This window comes from Carassius carassius, chromosome 10 (assembly GCF_963082965.1).
Source record: "Carassius carassius chromosome 10, fCarCar2.1, whole genome shotgun sequence".
Taxonomy (NCBI): domain Eukaryota; kingdom Metazoa; phylum Chordata; class Actinopteri; order Cypriniformes; family Cyprinidae; genus Carassius; species Carassius carassius.
This window is the reverse complement of record NC_081764.1, coordinates 9,737,825-9,762,847: the sequence shown is the minus strand read 5'-3', so window position 1 is coordinate 9,762,847 and position 25,023 is coordinate 9,737,825. Positions and strand designations below refer to the sequence as shown.

The following is a 25,023-nucleotide window of genomic DNA, read 5'->3' as shown; positions in this document are numbered from 1 at the left end:
TCATTAATGAATCATCACAAGTGTGACTAGGATTGATGCACAAACAACGCCCCCCACCCCACCCACCTCCCAAAAAGACAACACAACATAGTGTAACACCAAATTTAGAGAGAGAGAGAGAGAGAGAGAGAGAGAGAGAGAGAGAGAAAGAGAGAGAGAGAGAGAGAATGAAAAGACTGCAGTTCTGGTCTAAATAAACTACAGGTGGTTACTGACCTTTTTGATAAGGCTCTAGTTGACATAAAAGGCTAGTCAAATGTAGATCTGCACTTGTTAGTATTCATTGTTAAAATGAGAGCTCCAACACTCCAACACATTCAATTCAGACTTGTTCATCACATTTAAATATTGATTTATGTCTTGTTTCATGTTATTCTTTTGCCTTTAAAATGGTTATTTCAAGCAAATAAGGAACACATGCAGAAAAGATCACTTTACAATATATGAATGTATATTTAGAAAATGACTACTTTTATTGTGCTATTAAAAATGTGCAAAGAAAACTGTAAATTGCTCCAACATCACTTAAAATGAACATGACTGTAAAATCCTTATACTATAATGGAAATAAACACATAATATAATGAGGGTAATACATGAAAACATTCAAATCAGTCAAAAATATAAAAATAGCACCATTTGTCCAAGTAAACATGCAGCATCTAATAATACAAGAACATTCATTCTCATTTTCAAGCAGATAAAAATACAGATCAACATTTACAGTACAATTTTGTACAGCACAGACTTATTCTACGAAAAAGAGTAGAATATCACAATGCGTGTTTTAGTTTCTGTTTTTAGCACCTGAGAGAATGTCACTGGGTGTAAATGTGCGACATTAAGGAGAAAAAAATGAAAGATAGTATTGAATGCATTTACTGACTGGACTAATGTACATGTGTTAAAGCAAATAATGTGTGTGTGTGTGAGTGTGTGTGTGTATATATATATATATGTATAACAATGTATCCAGTTTGGCAGGAAGATTAACAGATGTTTGGCAGCTCAACAGACACAAAATAAATAAACCTTAAAGACCTGATCAATATTCAAAATTTGCTTGTCCCGTTGAGGAAAATGTGTTGACATCAATCTTTACTTTGATCTCTTGTGCATGATGGCAGTGTTAAACACTACAGTTTCAATTTTTTTTATTGCTGACGAGTTTGTGATCCTCCATTTATAGTCAACTCTTGTCTTCAAGCTAAAAAACATTCTGTAACATAGATAGGATTGTGAGAAAAACTCTTACAGATACAGTGCAGAAATCACACCTATCCCATGCAATTAATAATTCATTTACATGATCATTATATGCATTATTGCACCATTTGATACCTTCAGCCTTTTGTATTAATCAGTGCCTGTTAATGTACCTTCTTACTCTTGTAGACAGAGTTCCTCACATTCTTCCTTTTGTAAAAAGTGGTTAGCATTTCCTCCACAGCCGCTGTAAATAAAAGGTCTACAGACGCCCACTTCAGAGTTAAAGTACCAGCGCAGAGTATAATGGGAACAATTACCCTCTTCCATGGGCAAGATGCAGGAGTCTAAAAACACACATTAAACAAAAATAATTAAATGTCTGAATGGTAAAGAATACACACCAATTCTTATTTTGTTCCACAGAAAACACAACTAAATTCTATCCTGAATTAATGCAAATTGGACAATATGGCGAAAGCCATTGCTGAAGTGCACAAATGCACACAAGGCAGATTCAACTTTTAATTTTGTCATTATGGCATGTCTCTAAAGTTCATAGCACCACAGAGATCTGTAGAAATGTCCAGCTAGTTTCTGTGGCAGGACAGCTGCTTACAATCTCATACTAAGAGCTGTTATACAGATGAGTCAGCGGGTTGACAGCATAGAGATGACACAGAGAAACAACAGGAAGTGAGCACAGCAAAGAACAATAGTTTGCAGCAATTACACAGTGCAAAATTATGATAATCCATCATCATAGAGTTCACATCAACAAAAGTTTAATACATTCCTACAGATAGCATTTCTAAGCACTTTATTCCCAACAAAGACATGGAAAAGCAGTAAAATGTGGAGAATAAAATATGCACCATCAACACTGTTTGGTATACTGCGTAAAGATGATTGAAAGGAGACCTTAATCTCCATAATGAATAAGAGGTTTTGGCTCACCTTCACCTTTCACCTCAAATTTTGTCCTTTCAGCTTTTAATGTATCAAAAGAGATGGTTTGACCTGCCAAAATATCCATATATTATACTATGTCTACACAGAAAGCTACAGACAAACTTTTTTTCTACAGGAAAAAAATTGGCATACCCTGGCTTTTATTGACCGTGGTGTCATAGTCAGCAATCTCCTCTACTGGAGCATCATCATCATAGGTCTCTATAGAGTAAATGTGCTCATAGTCTGGATCGTTTGTGTTCATCACAACACGCAGCTTATGACCTGCAAAAAAATGTGCATGGATGCACAAAGAATGTGAGGGCTACTGGAAATCAGTTAAGAATGCTGGGATATTGTAGTTTGAAAGCAATCAATGTACATGTGCAAGTAGATAATGTTAAATACAACCATGTATTTAACATATCCCACTTATGTTTAAGGCAGAAACATAGTTTTTGTTAAAAGGGGTAGCTTAAAGAGAAAAAGTTTAATTCTGTTATAATTTACTCATCCTTGTTTCAAACCTGTATGATTTACTTCCACAGAACATGATAATGAGATGTATTGTAAATGTCGATACTGTATTTTTAAATAACGCAGAGTGACTACCATTGTTGTTCCAAACCCGTAAAAGCTTTGTTCATCTTCGGAACACAATTTTAGATATTTTGCATGAAAACCGGGAGGCTTGCGACTTTCCCATTAACTGCCTAGTAAATTACACTGTCAAGGTCCAGAAAAGTATGAAAGACGTCGTCAGAATAGTCCATCTGCCTTCAGTGGTTCAACCGTAACATTATGAAGCGACAAGAATACTTTTTGTACTTGAAAAATACAAAAATAACAACTTTATTCAACAATTCGTCTCTTCTGTGTCTCTCCGCATCACTGTAGCACCAGTTTGGAGAATATCCGATGAACGCAAGCAGCGTACGCTCTTCTGTGTCTGCCACGCTGCACGGATGCGCTGTTTTCATTCAAATAAAAGCATAAATACACGCAGAAAACGTATTCTTGTGTTGTGGCTAATAATATATTATAAATATATATATAAATATATTGAATCATCTTTCCTGATTTAACGTGTTAATTTGACAGCACTAATAGAAATATATTGGTAATTACACATTTGCAATGAAGAAGATTAGAAGAAGAATGAATTTAGTACATTTAAAACATTAATGTAATATTGAATAACAAACTACAGTTAAAATGTATGTGCTTTTTGTAATCCAAAACACATCAAAAAGTGTAATTCTTTAAAGCACATCAAAAAATATGCTATGAATGCTATATGTATGTTACAGCTGCACATTCAATAGAGTTTAGCACACTTTTTGTTTCCACAAGGGCAAGAGATAGATAGGTTAGTTATACTTGGCACATAAGTGATATAGGCTTTCGTGGTATGGCAAACATCAGTGAGCACGTTTACATGCAGACCAGTAAGCTGATAACTCACAAATATCAGCTTATTAAAATAATCAGTTTTCCCTGTTTACATGGACATCAGTAACATGACAATACAAGCAAGCGGCTTTTACATGATTTCATTAATAAATCAGGTTATTTCCCTATAGTGACATCAAAATATAATCATTTGCGTATCTGCGTTTTCCATACATTTGTCAGTTGTGATGTTAGATTAAGCTTGCAACATCTCTGGAAACTTACAGCTTGTGTATTAACATCTCATGTAGTTATAAATGCAGCACTGTGAGCTTCTGAGTCATGAAAAAGTCCGCTTTTTTTATATATATTTCCTTCTTTCTTTACTGCAAGATGTTAGCCGATAGAAAGTGGGTTAATGCATTTACATGCCATGCAAAATCAGAGTAAAACTACCTGTTGCAACGGGTTTATGCTTACACTGTTTATGACCTTACTCCAGTAAAAAAAAACGGGTTACTTCGTTTACATGACCAAGTGTGTTTTCGGCTTATTAAGCATAATCGGCTTAAGAACCTGCATGCAAACAGCTCAGTGTGAACATTCTTCAAAATATCTTCTTTTGTGTTCCACGTATAAGTAAAAGTATGACAGAATTTAATTTTTATTTTCTTTAAACTAGCCCTTTAAAAAAATGTAATAAATAGAGGACAGAGTGACAAAAGTTTTCAGTTTAGAAGAGAGGAGGATAAACAGAAAATAAAGGATGAGCTGAGGATAGAACTCACCCTCCTCGTCCCCTTGGATTAGTGATCGCTCTGGGGATGTGGAGGAGCTTCGGTAAGCCTGCACTTGTACAGGTTTCTCAACTTCCTGAACACCTGAGAACAAGGCCATAACGAATCACACAAAAGTAAGATAGTAAAACCCGTCAGTGAACACAAGCATCCATGCATGTAAAGATGTACTCAAAGTTCATGCACTACATCAACAATTTAGCATGCACAAATCCTAGTAATTCTCACGAACATATTCAACAACAAGGTTTATACAGACTGAAATCACACAAGCCTACTGTTAGTGTATTGTGTGCACATGAGTTACCGATTCAATGATAGGAAAATATCTACTGGCTATATTGAGGCTATAATAGTCAAAACTTACCTCCACAAGCTTAGGGGAAAAGAGAGAAAGAGAGACAATTGATTGATACAAGAGAAATCAACATCAATCAGCATACTACTGTAAAATGTATTCTCAAGTGAAAAAAAATATACAATGGAAAAAAAAGTAGGCAAGGTTGATTTCATCCCATATTTCATTTATCTTGATTCTTTCGTATGACATTGAAGTCAGAACATAAATTAAATTTGCCATTCAAAACAATGCCAAAATAATGGCAATTGGTTAATATTATTTTTCTTTCAGTGTAGCTTATAGCTCAAAAAATGAAAGTTGCTGTCAAGGATTTGTTTTGATTTCTGGTCTGTAAAATGTGAAACAAAATGTGAAATGATCATTGATGATGATGGAAAATTGTTGCCGATGGAGATAAATGACGGTTATCCACTCACCACAATGCAGGTTCATCTCACTTCGAACATAAGCCCGAATCTCATCCTCCTTTAAGAGCAAAGAGAGATGCAAGCAGTCTTTGTGTCACTGTCACTTATCTTGAGGATTCAAGGAGACTCGAGTAGCAGAATAAAATATGCATGATGACATTACAATAAATCATGAATCATAAACATCTATTTGTTTCTGACCGTCATGCCTGGTTGTCCTCTGTCTCCTTTAGGTCCATCAGTGCCAATCTCACCCTGATACAAAAACACAGAGAGACACATTTACTGATGACAGATGTACAGTATGGAGAGAAAATGCAGAGGAGAAGAAGGTGTATAGAGTAACCTGTTCTCCTCTTTCTCCTGGGATCCCAGGTATGCCACGTGGGCCAACCATAGAAGGGCCTGGAGGACCTCTTTCTCCCTACAACAAATATTCAACATCTCAGACGTGATGAACTAACCATGGCTTCTTCTGCATGACTCAGTGTTTCCTGAAGTGCTATTCAGGAGCAGCATTGCACTGCTGCTCAAAATCAATACAAAACATATCACAAAAAAAAAGAAAAAAAAAAGAAATAATTAGATAAAATAAATAGAATTGTACTGTATGTGATGAGATAAAAAAAAGACTGTAATGAACCTGTCAAACTAACTGACAAATCAGTCTGAAAAGAGTAAATGGTCTGAATCATGGATTAAACTCACATCCTCACTGAATCAGCTATAATTACTTAATTGTTTGCTGAACCACAGGTTATGTCAAAATGAGCCCAGAATGTTACTGTGCTGTGTGTATTTTTTGAAAATGCAGAAAATTCACATTCATAATGTCAGTGAAAGTTCAGTAACTCACTGGATATCAATATGAATTAAGAGATACAGTTGCAGACATATATTCACATCAGAGTTTTGTTGTTATTTACTGTATTCTGATTTAAAATTATAATCTTAAAAAGCATGCTATGTGGTCCAATGTCGATGACACCCCTCCTGCTGAAAAAAATGAATGTATAGAAACACAGACATGAATAGCAATAGCTATAATTATGTAAATGTCCCTTTGCGCATATACAATACTGTAAAGTAAGTTTGATACCTTTTGCCCCTGCAGGCCCTCTGGACCTTTACCTCCAGCAGGTCCTTGAGGGCCTGTTAGACCAAGGGGTCCATCTGTTCCTCTTAGTCCAGGGGGACCAGGGATACCAGGTTGGCCCTAAAAAAAGCAGGAGTAAGAGTGGAAAGAGGAGTAGGTGGAACATTTGATAAGCCACTTCACTGAGATCAGCAGTTTTAGTCTTAAACAGCAGGGGAGCTAAAGATGTTGGTATACTCACCCGTTCACCTTTCTCTCCTTGTGATCCCTTCGGCCCCAAAACTCCATCAAACCCTCTGTCACCCTAGACATCAACCGATGAACGTTATACGATTTGTTTATTGTTCCTTTTCAACTTTATTCTTTGAAATTGGAAGGATTGCAGAATATGTAGTACTATGTTGCAATAAAATAGTTCATTTTGTTGTCCACTGGCTTATTCAGAAAGGATTTTAAAAGAATTGGTAAATTGGTACCAATCAATCTTAAAATAATAATAAATTATAGTATTATTAGTACAGATTCAATTCGAGCCAACTGTGATGAAAATGTTGATATGTACTATGAATAAATTCACAGTTTTTTTTTTACATTGTAATAAAATACAAATTATTCCTTCTTTAATAATATACACTACAGGTCAAAGGTTTGGGGTTGGTAAAGATTTTTTGAAAAGAAGTCTTTCAAGGCTGCATTTATCTGATGAAAATACAGTCAAACTTATAATACTGTGATATATATTAATGTATGTTATATTGCATTTTATTCCTGTGATGCAAAGCTGAATTTTTAGAGGCATCACATTCCAGTCATCAGTGTCACGTGATCCTTCAGATATTTCATTCAGCATTTATGCAGCATTTTTGGGAAACCATGATCCACTTTTTTAGGATTCTTTGATGAATAGAAAGTTCCAAACAAGGGCATTTATTTGAAAGAAACCCTTTGTAACATTATGAATGTCTTCATTGTCATTCTTGGTGAAAAGAAAAAAAAATCCTAATGACCACACTTTTGAACAGTAGTGTACATAATACACATTATAATAACTTGGAAAAATCTGAAACACTAAGGCAACATGGAATTGTTTTAATTTTTTCTATTAATATTTAGATTTTTTTTTTTTACTTGTTCAGTGGCATATGTGCTCCATCAATTAAATCAACAATTACTGTACAATTGTGAAATGATGTATCGTGACATCACTATTATAAAATATATTCTCAGACCAATATGTTTCCAAAGAAATATGCTCTTACCTTGACTCCAATCAGTCCCTCCTTCCCTGGACTTCCTGTGAGACCTGGAGACCCGACTTCACCCTAAAATAAAATTTGCCATCAAAGCAAAATAACGACAGGAACCGCATACATGCCTCACACATAATTTTATTTATTTATTTATTTCAAGCAAATAGTGTGACAACAGAAGAATACACAATAATAATAATAATAACTTACACTTAATTAAATACATACCTGCTCGCCTTTCCTCCCTGGCAATCCCGGTCTGCCATTAATCCCAGCATCCCCCTACGAACAGACACAATTCATCACTTCCAGCAAAACATCGCCACACAACAAAAACTTTCCTTGAGCTCTCCTTATTACTCACCTTGTCTCCCTTTGGTCCGCTTGGTCCACATGCTCCCTTGGATCCTCGTTCTCCCTGTAAACCATTAAAGCTCAGTCAAACTGTCAATCACTCAATGTTACAGGGAGTAATGTCACAGGAGAAATTACTATCTAGAAAGAATAAAGCACCATTCATGTGTCAGTCATACAAACAAGCACACAAACTCACACACACCCTTCAATTACTGTCTTTCTCATTAGTGACAACAGATAGAGGTCTATCTGGGATGTTGAATCCAGATAAAAGTTCTTATCTGCAATGTGAATGTGCGTGTCTATGTTGCCGCTGGCTGAAGGGCACTGTCTGCAGCGGCCCATGTATCCCTGAGAGGAATGATTCATACACATGAGTCTTTCATGTGCCTCACTGCACTCGACAAATCAATTTCTCCACACATGCACGCAAGCGCACACATATTCACACACAAAAACTTTAATACAATGGCTCTGAGGTACATATGCAGATGAATGTCAGACACAATGGCCTGGAATCCAAACTGTGGTGGAATTATAAGCAGTGTGATCATCTGGTCTGAAGGGCTACTCAAGGTTAGCGATAATAACCTATAAATAGTCAGTTTGAGTTTTAATCAAAGAGACAACCATTAAAATGCACACACATATAAACACACCTTGAGGCCTCGATGACCTACGGGCCCGACCTCTCCCTTCTCTCCTCTCATGCCAGACAGACCATCTTTACCAGGTGTTCCCTGTAGATAAAAAAAATAAGTAGTCATGAGGAAATGGCTGAGTCTGGGGACTATATGTGCCAGTCATGCGCTGATGTTATAGGCATCTGAATAAGAATACGTACTGCTTCTCCTGGGATACCTGGCTGCCCTGCTTCTCCCTGGAAATGATAAGCAAATGTTTGATCAATATGGCCTTCACACACATCTATGTGCATATGCAAACATTCCCAAATGTATTCAGATATATACATATGTTTATTCTTGTTCATTTGTGAAGAAAGGGAAAGTATTTTTCACCTTCTGACCACCAGGACCACGCGCTCCCTGGAAGCCAGTTGAACCTCTCTCTCCCGGCTCCCCTCTCAGACCCTGGAAATATGATAGAAAAATCACAAATGAGATCTCTTCAATATCTTTGCCATTTCTCCCGAACAGCAATGAGATTAAAGGGGGAACAAATTGAGGAACCTGAGGAATTTTATAAGACATCTGAGACATAAATAAAAATAAATGGGTTCTGAAAGAGCAAACTTGGAATAGCCAATTTATTTAGGGATGCACCAGTATTAAAATTGCGGCTAATAGCAATATTATATTTTTATTAATGTTAAGACTGATAACTGATAAATAGCCCATATTAAATTTTATACTATTTTGTCCCCCCAAAAATATAAAATATAAATATAAAAGTGATTTAGGCATGACAACATTTTATTGTAATTGTATATTATTAAAATATTATAAACAAGAAAAAACATTCTTACTTGTTCTCCTGGTGGTCCTTCCTGTCCCTTTGCACCCTTTTCACCCTGTGCACCTTTAGTTCCTCTCTCCCCCTGAGTCGAGCAGTGATCAATACAATTGATTAGTTTACATCGACCCAATAGATCTGCCTTTATCCTGTTGCTTACTTACTCATTAACAACCTATAGATCCTGAGGCAGACACACATGAATACTTTATGACCGTTTCATAAAGTGACCCAAAATCATTAAACACCTGACACACTTAATCAAAACAATCTGACTCACAGTTTCTCCTTTCACTCCTTTGTCTCCTGGAGGTCCCCCCACCAGCAGAGTATCTCCCTTAAAGATTCAAAATCAAATACAGCAATATACAATCCATTAAATATGTATGCGAAATATATGCAAAAGAAACCTTCTTTTAGGGTGATACAAAACCCTGCTACTTTGCATCATAATAATCTTCTGGTTTTTAATTTGCGATAATACATGATTCTGTACATGATTCTGCTTATTATATGTCTACAAATAAATAAATGCACTTGAAATATTTATTTGCATTTCAATAATTGTATTACTTAAGAATCAAGTTAATCTGTGAAATCCACCATCACTGAAAAATACTGTAATGACCAATCAGAATCAAGTATTATAGGAAGCTGTGTAATAAAGAAAGATGATCAAAGCATATACAAAAATAATAATAATTACCTTTTCGCCTTTGATTCCCGGAGAACCTTGTTCACCCTGTGAAGAATTGGTAGTTTATAAAACGTGTATATAAAGGAATGTATTTTAGCAAAGTAACAGACCAGCCTGAGACAGATTATAGAAGTTGATGAAAAGTTATACACACCTTATCTCCTCTGTTTCCTTTGCTGCCAGGAGGACCCTATCAGTGGGACAGACAGATGAGTAAAGGATAAATCTTATTTGCTTGAGCATTTGTATGAATTTGTAGATAGAAGAAGTGCAGCACTGCAAGAGGCCTTGACTCATAATGCTTTTGAAATTGCAGCGAGTGGGAGACAAACACATCATAGCCCCTGAATATAAAGTGTGATGAATACAGCGTATTCGTACAGCTACCTCTCTGCCTGCATCAGCCTTTCCACATCTAGACGAGGGCTCAGATCAGTGACACCAATCAAGAGAGACTGACTGTTACTGCCTGACTGACATCAATATGTGCAAAAGACAGGATGTGGTGGGGTAAAGAATGATTGAATGCTGAATGTTGTGAAGGGAAAGTAGGAGTATATTTACAGTAGGGCCTCTCTCTCCATCAGTTCCAGCTCGACCTTCTTCTCCCTATAAAAAATAAGACAGATACACACACCATAACAATCTGCATACAAAGAAATGAACAAAAGATGGGGTCATTGTGAACATTACCCTAGGCCCTGCGTCTCCTCGCTCTCCTCTTGAACCTGGCACTCCTACACCAATTTCACCCTGAATGTGGAGGAAAAAGTGAGAGAGAAAGGGTAATGACTCTGTGTGTGAGGCAGTTCACTTCATTTTTGTCCAGAACCTTACTGAAGTGGCTCTAACTGCAGAGAGACAAGCTGTTATCAGTTTGAGCTTTTTAGACCTGTTCCCTTAATTCCAAAATAAACACAATTAAATTGGTCCTAAAAGTCTAAAACCACTTTCAAAAATGCTTTTATTTTGTATTTTTCTACTTTTAATTGCAAATTATATAATCAGTATAACACATTTAAGTAAAAAGGTTAATCAGCATGAATTTCAAAATGTCTTACTATTTCTGTATTTTGCTGTAATGGCAATAAGCACTTGAGCACAATATGCATTTGTTTTCAGGTTAAAATGGGAAAAAACAATTTTTTCAGATTTCTGAACTTTATACTATATATAATATGATGAAACATGACTGAACAGCCCTAAAAATACACAACAAGCCTGGGCTCTACAGTGCGAACATTAGTCACCTTTGCAACTGTAAATGTCTGTGAAAAAAATTAGATGCACTGGTGCAACTGAGCAGATTGAAGCTCATGAATAAATTAACACTCAGTAGGTGGCAAATGCCAGTAAAGACTGCAAAGACTACGACTGAATTATGTACATTTATAGCCTAACGTGCTGCATCGTTCAGAGTAAAGCTTTAGGTCACCGTGGGGGTTTCCACAAAAATTTAAGCTCTGTTCTTTAATGATTGAATGCAAAGAAATGTAGACAGCCCTAAATAATAGTATTGTAATTATATTGTTGTAAATTAAAGTTTTTTTTTATTTTTGCAGCTGGTCAAATTAACTCAAAATACTGTTATTTGGTTTATCAAAAGGTAAACTTCTTTGTCACGACTCACACAATGTTCCTCATTTTTGTCATAAAAGCTACATTCTCTCATGGTTACTTGTTCATGACTTCAACTGTTCTTAAATTTTTGAATGAGCTCTTAAATTTTTTAAATTAGGAGTGCTCCTAAAAATTGTAAGCCCTGCAAGCAACACATCACTTGCCTTTTCGCCCTTAAGTCCTGGAAGGCCTGCAGTACCCTAAATATGAAGATAAAGACATCAATGAATACCACTGAGGGTCACACACACACACAGTTTTACTTGTTCTAAGAAACACCTTAATGCAAATGTTTATATGCAATTATTTGATTTTAACACGTCTGTGACTTACAGGGAGTCCTGGGGGCCCACCAGCTCCCGGTGTTCCTGGGTTTCCGGCTTTGCCAATAAATCCTTGTAGACCCTTACAAGCACCAAGTGGAATTGCGATCATTGGATGTAGCCAAATTCAGTAAATGTTTTTGTCTATGATGGTATTTAATAGGGCTGGGTATCGAATCAGATGTCCCGATTCTATTTTAATTTTGATTCACAAGTTCTCGATTCAATTCGATTCTCGATTCTTTTATATTATTTTTTTCATTACATTCAGTGAATGTAGTTTTTATACTAATGCTACTGAAATAATAAAAAAAATAACAGTAAACATCAGTTTACAAATGGTGAATTTATAAAAAGAAATGAAGAGCCACAGGCCTGTATTTAATTTTTTTTTCACAATTTTAAATAGGGTCCTTTTATTAAACAATAATAGTGTCACGATCATTAGCTGTGCCCATGAACTTCAGTAGAGGGCATTCCACTCAGGACCATTCCACCCATCAACCACTAGATGTCACCATATCATTACTTGGACACTAGCACCTCTCATACTGTTGCACCACACCCGAACTACATCTCCCGTGAGCCACTGCATCACAATCACCTTGCCACACCTGCAGCTCATTCATCAGCCCATTTCCTTGCCACACCTGCACCTCATTTACACACACATATAAGCACCACAATCACTCTCACTCTCTGCGAAGTCTTGTTTAGCCTGTCTAGCATTTCCGAGCGTTTTCCCTTGTGTTTGTTCTGCCCGTGTCTGATCTTGGATTGTGTATTTCGACTCTGATTCTCTGCTGCCTGCCCCGATCTCTGCTTGGTTCGGTTTTCGATTCTGGTTACCCCTAACATACCTGACGCCATTCCTGATTTCTGAAAGTGAAAGTTGAAAGTGAAGTGCAAAAAATCGGCCTGGGCATTTTTGCCCAGACCGGCCCACTATATGATCATAAACACCACCCATCTTTGCACGCCCTTAATTATATGCATACCAACTCCTATTCATTAAAACCACTAATGCCATGTAATGAGTGAGTATAGGAACGAGTGAGAGTTAACAGATGAAATAAGTCAAAATGTTATATTTATTAATACAGTTGAACTATACTCCACAGCGGTGAATCCTAAAACAAGTTATAAGCGGCTCTGGCATAGCAATACCAGTGTTTCTTACAGGATTTTTGTTAAAACTATGGTGGTGTGTCCTCGGTCCTTCTAGGGGGGTTGGGGGGCATGACCCCCCCCCCCCCCCCCCCCGTGAGAAAGTTTTGTGCATTTTAATGTTAAATTCATTAATCTGGTGCACTTTGAGAGTTCAAAATTAAAAGCTCCAACCCATATTCAGTGTGCAAATTAAACAAAGAAAAATTCAAACCTCTTTTAGTTACAGTGTCTATTTACATTACACCTATACATAATAATAGTTATAATATTAATCCGATGACAGTAATAGCCATATTTTGTAAAACAAATGCACAAAAAAATAAAGATATATTTTGACACAGTTTACAGTGTCTGCTTTAAGGGCCTGGTTCTATTTTTTCACGCTATTTATCTGCACATTCCTTGCGTTTCTTCTCCATCTTTTTTTACAGATACACACTGACACTGCTGCCGCTCGCTCACTCGTTTAAAGTTGTGATTGGGCCAGCCCAGTGTCAATCAAGAAAAGAGCCAATGGGCCGCTGATCTACGTGTTTCATGGGCTGGTCTGTCAGAAAAAAAAAATACACTGACTTTGACCAATGCATTACACCGGCACAAACCCAGCGCCGCCAATTAAGCAAAACAAAACAAAACGAATGGGCAGCCGATGTACACATTTTATGTACATTTTATGTACAAATGCCCGGTATGCCCAATGGCCAGTCCAGCCATGGTGAAGTGACATTCAGCCAAGTATGGTGACCCATACTCAGAATTTGTGCTCTGCATTTAACCCATCCGAAATGCACACACACAGAGCAGTGAACACACAAACACACACACTGTGAGCACACACCCGGAGCAGTGGGCAGCCATTTATGCTGCGGCGCCCGGGGAGCAGTTGGGGGTTCAATGCCTTGCTCAAGGGCACCTAAGTCGTGGTATTGAGGGTGGAGAGAGAACTGTATATGCACTCCCCCCACCCACAATTCCTGCCGGCCCAGGACTCGAACTCACAACCTTTCGATTGGGAGTCCGACTCTCTAACCATTAGGCCACGACTTCCCCCCTGCCTGTCTGACCATTCTCTGAATAAAGTTGTGAACATGGATCCGAACGCCTCTTTATTTAGAACCAAGAGAAAACATTACCGTCTACAGCCACGAGAGGGCGCTCTATGTTTTCAGTGGTAGACTACAGGAGCACTGAGCAGCATTAGAGCGCCCTCTTGCAGCTGTACACGGTAATGTTTTCTCTTGGTTCATTTCTCTCAGTTCATGTCAAATTAATTTCAGATAAATGAGTCGTACCTGACTATAAGTCGCAGGACCAGCCAAACTATGAAAAAAAGTGCGACTTATAGTACGGAAAATACGGTAATATATTTTTGACAGTTTATTCATGTTTAAATAAACGTTAATTTTGATGGTTTGGCGTGAGGAACTTGCAGCCGCTGTATGTTATATGACGGTAGTTTTGTCAAATTAAACAATAAAATGCTAATGAAGTGACTTTCAGAGTAGCTGGGGATGAAATTGTATTCATATCATCATAGTGAGACAACAGACGTTGAAAACACCGTGAGCATCATCCGCGCTTGTGTAAACAAAACAGTGTGTTGTGCTATCCGCCATTCATTTATTTATTGCAGAAATTATGGTGCCTTTACACGTGATGTCAAATGCTTCCAGATTTGTTGTGTTACTATAGAATTTTACCTGAGCATTGCAAATCACACTTTGTTCTTGCTTCTTTTCAACAGTTTCTCTGCCATGATAAGCACTGAATGAGTGACAGGCTTTCTGTTGTGACATTGCACAAGGTAAATAGCAAGGTGACATCTAGTGGACAAGACTAATGACAAGATTCACATTAATCAAATCTTTAAAATGTTTGCTGAAATAAATATCGGAAAAGATTGATTCATGGCTTTTAAGAATCAATATCAAATCGACTTCATTTAAAAAACAATTAATCAAAAACTAATTTTTTTGCCCAGCCCTAGTATAAAACATATTACTTTATGTAATGATAGTTCTCCTAAACATGTGTTGTTTTCAGGGTGCTTTCACACTAGCACTTTTGGTGCGCACCCGGGTTCGATTGATGTCAGAGTTCGGTTCGTTTGGATGATGTGAATGCTGTCTTCCGTACTCGGATGCGCACCCGCGAACCGTACCCGAGTCCGCTTAAAGGAACACTCCGACTTTTTTGGACTTTAGCTTATTCACAGTATCCCCCAGAGTTAGAAAAGTCCATACATACCTTTTTCATTTCTGTGCGTTCTGTAAGTGTTATTTGACGCACCCACCGCTAGCCTAGCTTAGCACAAAGACTGGATGTAAATGGATACTGGTAGCATAGTAATCCCAATAAGTGACAAAATAATGCAAACATTTTCCTATTTACATGTTGTGATCTGTATAGTCACAGCGTGTACAAATAACAAGGCTATATGAGACAGAGACCATTTTTAATCGTATAAATACTGGGAACTATATTCTCACTAGGTGTAGGAGCACAGCTAACGTTACTTTGGCGGAGTGGCTACTTGGGCGGAGTGATTAGCGCAGCACCAGAGACACGCCGTGGTGAGGAGAAGAGAGTTCGCTCAGAGTTGGAGTAATAGAGTCAGCAATTACTAGATAGTAGATTTATAGTGTACAATCATGGGTGTTCGCTGTATTGTAAAGAACTGCGACAATAAACAGGGGAGACCAGGTAATACTATGATGTTTCATAGAATTCCAACCAAAAACACTCATAAACGATATAGATCCAAACACACCTGCAAACACCATCACGAAGTATTTCGTTTGCTCTGAACATTTTACTGTAGACGACTATTTTGAAAAAATGCAAGTTGCCACACGGACCATGAAACGTGTGCTAAAGGATACAGCCATCCCATCGATAATAAAGACAGGACAAATTGGATCACCTGTTACTGCGGTAAGTGTTCCGTTATGTTTTGATATGACTAACATTAGCCATGCTGTAACAGTGCCATGCTAATGTAATATAACCTTAGTAGTGACACTATTACGTGAATAGGGGCTCCGTGTATCTGTGTATCCCCTTTATTGTTATTATTGTGACACACTGTATGCAATGGCTATACTACAATTTCATTGAACTATGAATGATCATTATAACAAAATCACTTAACTTACTTGGTGGATAGCTGACCATTAGGTTCACTCGGCATGGGGCGTTTCTTCCAGTTGATCTTGTCACAATGGGAAAAAAAAGACAACTGCCGGGTGTATTAGGGCAGAGAAATCTTCCGTGGTAGTGACTCAAATATTTTGATTGTCATCAAGCCTTGACATTGATGGCAATACCCAGGTCCCATTCATTACAACAAAGGCACTCGGTTTCTGTCGGCATAGGTTGTCATGTTCCACATTTACACCACCAGTCCGTGTTCATTCTGATTCTCCCTTCGTCTTACAGCTTCCAAAGTTTGTAACTCCTCGTCTGTGTATTCTGGCTCAAAACTATATGGTTCTGGATCTTGGTTTGATACACAGTAAAATTCCTCTGAGTCTGACAATTCCTCAAAGTCAGCCATGATCACGAGTCACGTCTAGCTAGTTAGTCACATTTGTTTTGTTTATGGAACTATCAACAGGGCGTCTCGTGTGTTGCGCTTATCACTCCGCCCAAGTAGCCACTCCGCCCAAGTAACGTTAGCTGTGCTCCTACGCCTAGTGAGAATATAGTTCCCAGTATTTATACGATTAAAAATGGTCTCTGTCTCATATAGCCTTGTTATTTGTTCACGCTGTGACTATACAGATCACAAAATGTAAATAGGAAAATGTTTGCATTATTTTGTCACTTATTGGGATTACTATGCTACCAGTATCCATTTACATCCAGTCTTTGTGCTAAGCTAGGCTAGCGGTGGGTGCGTCAAATAACACTTACAGAACGCACAGAAATGAAAAAGGTATGTATGGACTTATCTAACTCTGGGGGATACTGTGAATAAGCTAAAGTCCCAAAAAGTCGGAGTGTTCCTTTAAAAACGGTGGTCTGGAGTACACTTCATGTGAACTCTGGTACGGTTTGCTGCTTATGTGAACGCAATCGTACCAAATCGCGGAAGTGAACCGCTTTTAATGACAAATTATTTGATGAAAATGTGTGTTTGTTTGTGTGTTTCACTCACTTTCCTGATGAGCGTGACTGACGCGCTGCAAGCAGAGAGCTGTACATCTCATTTATGTTCACTTTCAACGTTCTTTAGAGCATTTTCAGTACATTCGTAAGACAGACGCAAGTGCCGTTATGTACCGAAGCAGACTCTGGTACGGTTGGCGGGTGCGCATCCGAGTACAGAAGACAGCGTTCACATCATCTCTGACATCAATCGATCCCGGGTGCGCACCAAAAATGCTAGTGTGAAAGCACCCTCAGAGTACATTTGTTTCTATATGTACGGCGACTTTACTAACCCTCTCTCCTGGTGGTCCAGGGGTTCCTGGCTGACCTGTTTCACCTCTCTGCCCTGCCAGTCCTGGCGTGCCATCCAATCCGCGTGGTCCAGGAGGGCCTGGAGGACCTGGTAAGCCAGGGTCACCCTTCAACAGAATAAAGAATTTAATTCAATATTCAAACTAGATTTTTAAATTTTCTGTGGTTGATTATGCAGCTGGTAAGGCATTGCTATGTGGTCTTTCTGAGGTATCTTTCATGTTTTTTACAGAAACTATATGGGATAAGTTAATCCTAAAGTATACTTCGGCCATCCGCGTTCCGTAATGGTCCGTGCACTTTCCTTGTGACATGATTTTTGTCTGCGGACGTTGGCATACAACAGTGTAGACGCAAGGTAAATGTTAAGACAGAATGATTCAAGTTAGAGGTACTGCACATGTGTCGAGCTTATCCATCCAAGTTCATCTGTGGTTGAAAGCTGTGCGGACACGGCTGTGCATGAAATGGAACAGAATGCGGAAAGTGAAGTATACCTTGGCCTTTATGTGCCAAAGTTTACACTTAGGGTTGGAGGTCTGTTAGCAACAGTTCAATAACAACTCTAAAATAAAATTAATTACTGACCTTTAATCCGATGGGTCCAGATTGTCCTGGAGGCCCAGGCATCCCCACACCTGCCTCTCCTTTGACTCCTTTGGGCCCAGATGGTCCTCTCATTCCCTGAACAATGAGTGTGAAAAACTCTTTAAATGAAGCATTATAGTGGAGATGAAATGGATGATGGTTGCTGGAAGTTCTGCCTCTGAAGTGACTGCAGGTACTCACATTCTCACCAGGATCTCCAGGATCACCCGCAGCACCCTGTGAGTAAATAATACTTTAAATTCTATCTCCACACATTGTACATTACCTTGTTAGTTGACACTCTTTTCATAATAATGTTACTCACTCTTTCTCCTTTGATCCCCGCTGGCCCTTTGTCTCCTTTTGAGCCCTAAAACACAAAAACACAAAACAGGCACACAAAAAAACTCAATACAGAGTATGAAATAAGAATTCAGAATTACTTATACACATGACATTAATGATGAAGGATGGCTGATAGAATATGATGGCAAACTGTGGGAACAAATGAGGCATAAAGAAACATAAATATCCAGTACAACACATATAAACCTATATAACACATATATACACAGACTGTATATACACATATAAAATAAATTAATTGGAATGTATTGGACAGGAGCTTCAATAAATAACCAAAATGAGTGAAACTCACCGGTAATCCAGGAAGGCCATTTTCTCCAACTGTACCAGGCAATGTCAGACCAGGAGGACCCTTAAACAATCAGCCAATAAATAAGTTAATAATGTGGTATATTCATGTCAGAAATAACAAATCTATGGCCCATTATCTGCAATCTATGTCATGGTGCAAGTGCAGATAAGCCATCCATTTCCCTCAGGAGAATTGGTACTGTACCAAATGAATGAATGCATTGACTACCTGTGTGCTTCAGTTCTGTTTATTCCGTTGATGTTTTTTCAGGAAGTACTGCACATTTCTAAGAGCATGCTGTACATATCTTTCAGATATTATAAAGATTCCATCATAGGTGAAACTGTGGATGGCATCTCTTGACAGGTTAGATACTCCTGGAAGTATTCAGCTGTACAGTGAAAGCAGCTGATGGATTTTGCCTGTGGCATTTAATGTGCAATGGGCCACAATAGTTTACTTCCCTGTCCCTGTCCTGTCATAAGTTTGTTGATAAATGTGGTATATATATATATATGGAGCACATCAGTGCCAATATCTTAATAAAATAAAACTTACACACAATAAGGCACAATTACACAGGATTTGTGTCAGAGAGCTGGCAGAATTCTGACAAAGAGGTAAAATAAAGTTTGCACAAAGTTTACTCACTGTTTGATTTTGTTTAAGGTTTAAAGTACAGCTACATACAACTTAATCTACTAACCAGACACACAAAAGCACATTAAATTATTGTTAAAGCTTAGTGGCATGTTGTCAATCACAGACAATAAAAAGAGGGCCTACTGTTGTACAGTAGGTGAATTTGTAAAAAAGAAAAACTTGTATCACTGTATGTATCTTATGGAAATTAGCATAATTTACATGTTTTGTGTTATGAAACACATTAAACCTCTGTGTGTTGGGAAACAGTTCGGGTAGCAAACACAATAAGAAGTTAACTAGATGGAAAGTACATAGAGACTGTCAAAAAAAAATCTTAACGCTGTATGGAAAAACCTACCTGAGGATTAAAGAAAGTTTTTTATCCATAATAGTCATAAAATATTAGATTAAAGTAAAATAAAATAGAGCCTCTCTACTTAGACTGAAAAAATAAAAGTCTTTACTTCTCTGTGGTTTACTTTACTACTTTGTGCTGCTTCTCAGCTGGCATTTAAGTATGACAACACTGAGAGAAGATCTATTGAAGAGCTCACGTACATGGCGCTCTAACATTATGTTTGCTTCAAATGAGATTATTTATCATGCAGGTGAGACGTGTTGATCTTCACACAGTGTTCGCTATGATGTAACCATGGCAACAACTCACCATCTCACCCTTCATTCCAGGGGGTCCGGTGACAGACTGCAGAACAAAGTGGAAATAAAAGGAGAGAGATAAATTGAGCACGTTGGGAATTAAAAGCAAAGCGTCAATAAAACTACACAATACGTGCAAGTCTAGACATGCAGATGCACATATGGATGCACCTTTCCTGGTGGACCGCTGTCTCCTTGCTCTCCTTTAAGTCCTGGGGGGCCGATGGGTCCGGCAACACCCTAAAAGAAAGTGACAGAGAGATATAATAAGACGAAAAAAAGGTGCAGAAGATCATGAAATTATTGCGTATATGTCTTCGTAAATGTCAAGATCATCTGATCACTCACCAGTTTCCCAGGTAACCCTGGCAGGCCATCTTTCCCTGGAACACCGTCTCTCCCTGGGACCCCAGGCTTGCCCCCCTCTCCCTGTTTATGCCATCATGTTAAAGATAACCTTGTTACTCAAAGTGCCAGGCCTCACAGTCACATTGAGTGAACAAACAACAGTTTTCATTATCACTTATCACCAACACCAACATGCTAAAGAAACAAATCAAATCAATTTCTGTGTATGGTAATTGATGAATCCTACAGATACAGTAGCAGGATACTTACATTCTTACTCCTTAGCTTTCCTTCTACTTTTCCCTTATTGTTTGAATCATATACTAATGTTAATATTTGTTGCTAGAAACAGCTGTCAGGGTTAGTTTATTATACATTATATATAAGCATTATGTTTAGTTTATAAAAAAGATTTAACAAAAACAAGAGTAAAAAAAAACTATATTCTGATAAAAACATAATACATCAATAGATTTATGTTCTCAAAATTATGTGAACACATTATTCTATACTGAAAAAAAAATATTTTCCAGAATTCGAAAGTTGAGTTTTTAAGTTAAGTGCAACTGAATACATCACATAAACACAAAATAAAATTTTTGGCACTAGAACATTTGCAAGCTATTCTTCATTAGGCTGTCATTTTTGACTAGATTGCTAATTAAATAATAGAAAAATATTTTCACAATTAATCAAGTGATGACTAAAATTTCACAATAAAAATACAAACCCGATTCCAAAAAAGTTGGGACACTGTACAAATTGTGAATAAAAACAGAATGCAATGAAGTGGAAGTTTCAAATTTCAATATTTTATTCAGAATACAACATAGATGACATATCAAATGTTTAAACTGAGAAAATGTATTATTTTAAGGGAAAAAATAAGTTGATTTTAAATTTCATGGCATCAAAACACCTCAAAAAAGTTGGGACAAGGCCATGTTCTGGCTTCTTTTTATAACAGTCTGCAAACGTCTGGGGACTGAGGAGACAAGTTGCTCAAGTTTAGGAATAGGAATGTTGTCCCATTCTTGTCTAATACAGGCTTATAGTTGCTCAACTGTCTTAGGTCTTCTTTGTCGCATCTTCCTCTTTATGATGCGCCATGTTTTCTATGGGTGAAAGATCTGGACTCAAGGCTGGCCATTTCAGTACCCAGATCCTTCTTCTACGCAGCCATGATGTTGTAATTGATGCAGTATGTGGTCTGGCATTGTCATGTTGGAAAATGCAAGGTCTTCCCTGAAAGAGACGACGTCTGGATGGGAGCATATGTTGTTCTAGAATTTGGATATACCTTTCAGCATTGATGATGCCTTTCCAGATGTGTAAGCTGCCCATGCCACACGCACTCATGCAACCCATACCATTAGAGATTCAGGCTTCTGAACTGAGTACTGATAACAACTTGGGTTGTCCTTGTCCACTTTAGTCCGGAGGACATGGCATCCCAGTTTTCCAAAAAGAACTTCAAATTTTGATTCCTCTGACCACAGAACAGTTTTCCACTTTGCCACAGTCCATTTTAAATGAGCCTTGGCCCAGAGAAAACGCCTGCACTTCTGGATCATGTTTAGATATGGCTTCTTTTTTGACCTATAGAGTTTTAGGTGGCAAAGGCGAATGGCACGGTGGATTGTGTTCACGACAATGTTTTCTAGAAGTATTTCTGAGCCCATGTTGTGATTTCCATTACAGTAGCTTTCCTGTATGTGATGCAGTGCCGTCTAAGGGCCCGAAAGTCACAGGCATCCAGTATGGTTTTCTGGCCTTGACCCTTACGCACAGAAATTGTTCCAGATTCTCTGAATCTTTGGATGATATTATGCACTGTAGATGATGTTAACTAATTTTTCTCTGAGAAACTCCTTTCTGATATTGCTCCACTATTTTTCGCCACAGCATTGGGGGAATTGGTGATCCTCTGCCCATCTTGACTTCTGAGAGACACTGCCAGTCTGAGAGGATCTTTTTATACCCAATCATGTTGCCAATTGACCTAATCAGTTGTAAATTGGTCCTCCAGCTGTTCCTTATATGTACATTTAAATTTTCCGGCCTCTTATTGCTACATGTCCCAACTTTTTTGAAATGTGTAGCTCTCATGAAATCCAAAATGAGCAAATATTTGCCATGACACTTATCACAAATGTCTCACTTTCAACATTTGATATGTTATCTATATTTCATTGTGAATAAAATATAAGTTTATGAGATTTGTCAATTATTCCATTCCCAACTTTTTGGAATCAGGTTTGTATACTTAAGTAGGTTTACGCATGCTCTAAATAGGAGTATAATGTATAAACAGCATACACACATATGTATATATTATTTTCTTTAATTCTAAAAATGCAAAAAATGTGAGTTATGATTTTTGTATTTATACTTAGGCTGTATATACAATAAAAAAAGCTATATACACATATCTTCATACTTCATATAAACTACAGTAGGTCTATTGCAAAGTATCTCAAAATATGATGCCGATCCAGCGATACATGTATCAGGATATCAAAATTGGATAGTGCCTGAAACAGCTCCAAACGCCCAACTGAGACCAAGTGTGTACATCCGAGAAAGTGAATTTTGGTCGAGTTTCAATCTTTCTCGCAGCTCAAAGAAAAAGTTCTGACTGCACTGTGCATGCATTGCCTCACCTCCACCATTTGACCAATTATTTGAAGAGGGAAAATTGTAATAGAGGATTTTTCGTAATTTGAAATGTTCTGTAATATATGTTGGTCTGGTATGTTTATTTACTCACCACTTGTCCTGGAAGTCCTGGAGGTCCTTGTGGTCCCTGCAAACATTACAAAGTGCTCTATTCATCCCTACTCAGATAAATATAAAATCACCCTTATCTATAAGAACAAGATGCATATTTGAAACTCAAATTAAACAGTACACTGATATTTAAGTGCTGAAATAAGCTTATGCAAGGAGGAAAAACATGTTGTTTTCTAAAGTGCAAGGGCAAACTGTAGACTATGAGAGTTAAGGATAAATAAGGCACAGAGAAATAGAGCATGTGAAGAGGCTCTAAGCTGAAGCTGCAGAGATTGTCTAATAACCTCTGTGGAGAGACAGAGTTCAAACTCCTCTGAGCTGTTGAAATGACTCCAATATTGCATTTTTATCTTACTATTGCTCCTGGAGTGCCTGCAGGTCCAGGTAACCCTCTGTTGCCCTGAGGTCCAGGAGGACCCTTGAAGAATGAAGGGAAAAGATTGAAGAGTGAGTAAACTCTGGTAGGTTAGTTATTTAACTCCAAAAACACATTGCTGTGTATCAAATCGCCTAAAGGAATGTGTTCATCGCTACTCAGCTGGAAAACTTACTTGAACTCCAATGCCTGGTTCTCCTTGGTCACCCTAAACATGACACATAAACATGTGTACATTTACACACACATTTTATGTTATTTTTATCTGCAATACCAAAGCTGAGGAAATAAGGACACAAACAGGGACAAAATATCCAATATGGTTCATGCTGTTATTGTTGATTTAATATGACTGCTAACAAATAAAATTATTTGATCCATGTCATAAAATGCAGCATTAACCTTCACACCAGGAACCCCTGGGGGTCCATTTCCACCCATCGGTCCCTGAAATATCAAACCAAAGGTTAGATTAGAGGTTAGAGTATTTTAAATTTGAGTATGTACATTTAACTAAATATATACGTACAGTTGGTCCTCTTATTCCTGGTTCTCCTGGATTCCCCTGTGCAAAATACACATTTGATATGAATAGCAGGCTGACACAAATATAAAACACACAGAAACACACATGCACATATAAACAGCATACACAAGCTCTAAACAAACAGACATACTGTATACTGTACTTTTGACAAAGACTGTACAAACATTAGACACATACACTACATTAGACACAAACACTGTTCCAAAGTTTGGGGTTGGTAAGATTTGTGAAATATTTTTGAAACAAGTTTCTTATGCTCACCAAGGCTGCATTCTGATAAAAAAATACATTAATATTGTGAATACTATTACAATTTAAAATATTTAAAATAGTTTTCTATTTTACTATATTTAAAAAAATTAAATTTATTCATGTGATGGGAAACCTACATTTTCCAGGGTTCTGTGTCACATGATCTTTTAGAAATCATTCTAATATGCTGATTTGGTGCTCAAGAAACATTTCTTATTATCATCATTGTTAAAAACAGTTTTGCTGCTTAATATATTCGTGAAAAGTCTCGGATAAATATAAAATGAAAAAGAAAAGCAGTTATTTAAATAGAACAGTTTGGCAATATATTTAATGTATTTATTTGTCACTTTTGAACAACTTATCCTTGCCAATTAAAAGTATTATTTCTTAAAAAAAAATAAAATAAACGTACTGACCCAAAACTGTTGAACGGTAGTGTATAAATTTTAATATTCAAATTGCTCACAGAGACGTAAAACATAAAATATGCTTCCAAGCACACTCAAGTGTCTAACAGACATACACAAATGCACCAATACACAATAACAAACTACAGAGATGAGGAATGCCCCTTTCCCAATATTAGCAAAGC

The 25,023-nt window shown here is 37.5% G+C and overlaps 1 protein-coding gene across 1 annotated transcript in view; it reads right to left on the bottom strand.

The window, feature by feature from the left end:
- Positions 1-393: 393 nt before the first annotated feature.
- The window catches only part of LOC132152286 (collagen alpha-1(VII) chain-like), an 81,908-nt gene continuing 57,278 nt past the window's right edge, over positions 394-25,023 (bottom strand). Inside the window, exons 83-118 of the mRNA XM_059561088.1 lie at positions 24,159-24,194; positions 24,032-24,076; positions 23,805-23,837; positions 23,609-23,671; positions 23,231-23,266; positions 20,461-20,541; positions 20,284-20,352; positions 20,123-20,158; positions 18,811-18,870; positions 18,478-18,522; positions 18,354-18,389; positions 18,153-18,248; positions 17,546-17,671; positions 11,941-12,012; positions 11,772-11,807; positions 10,681-10,740; positions 10,552-10,596; positions 10,142-10,177; positions 9,997-10,032; positions 9,571-9,627; positions 9,304-9,375; positions 8,837-8,908; positions 8,662-8,697; positions 8,477-8,557; positions 7,825-7,878; positions 7,689-7,742; positions 7,470-7,532; positions 6,452-6,514; positions 6,214-6,330; positions 5,461-5,538; positions 5,316-5,369; positions 5,124-5,172; positions 4,338-4,430; positions 2,311-2,442; positions 2,164-2,226; positions 394-1,553 (exon numbers count right to left, since the gene is read on the bottom strand). Coding sequence (XP_059417071.1) covers positions 1,384-1,553; positions 2,164-2,226; positions 2,311-2,442; positions 4,338-4,430; positions 5,124-5,172; positions 5,316-5,369; positions 5,461-5,538; positions 6,214-6,330; positions 6,452-6,514; positions 7,470-7,532; positions 7,689-7,742; positions 7,825-7,878; positions 8,477-8,557; positions 8,662-8,697; positions 8,837-8,908; positions 9,304-9,375; positions 9,571-9,627; positions 9,997-10,032; positions 10,142-10,177; positions 10,552-10,596; positions 10,681-10,740; positions 11,772-11,807; positions 11,941-12,012; positions 17,546-17,671; positions 18,153-18,248; positions 18,354-18,389; positions 18,478-18,522; positions 18,811-18,870; positions 20,123-20,158; positions 20,284-20,352; positions 20,461-20,541; positions 23,231-23,266; positions 23,609-23,671; positions 23,805-23,837; positions 24,032-24,076; positions 24,159-24,194 — 2,355 coding nt within the window. The 3' untranslated portion in view covers positions 394-1,383. The remainder of the gene's footprint in view (positions 1,554-2,163; positions 2,227-2,310; positions 2,443-4,337; positions 4,431-5,123; positions 5,173-5,315; positions 5,370-5,460; positions 5,539-6,213; positions 6,331-6,451; positions 6,515-7,469; positions 7,533-7,688; positions 7,743-7,824; positions 7,879-8,476; positions 8,558-8,661; positions 8,698-8,836; positions 8,909-9,303; positions 9,376-9,570; positions 9,628-9,996; positions 10,033-10,141; positions 10,178-10,551; positions 10,597-10,680; positions 10,741-11,771; positions 11,808-11,940; positions 12,013-17,545; positions 17,672-18,152; positions 18,249-18,353; positions 18,390-18,477; positions 18,523-18,810; positions 18,871-20,122; positions 20,159-20,283; positions 20,353-20,460; positions 20,542-23,230; positions 23,267-23,608; positions 23,672-23,804; positions 23,838-24,031; positions 24,077-24,158; positions 24,195-25,023) is intronic.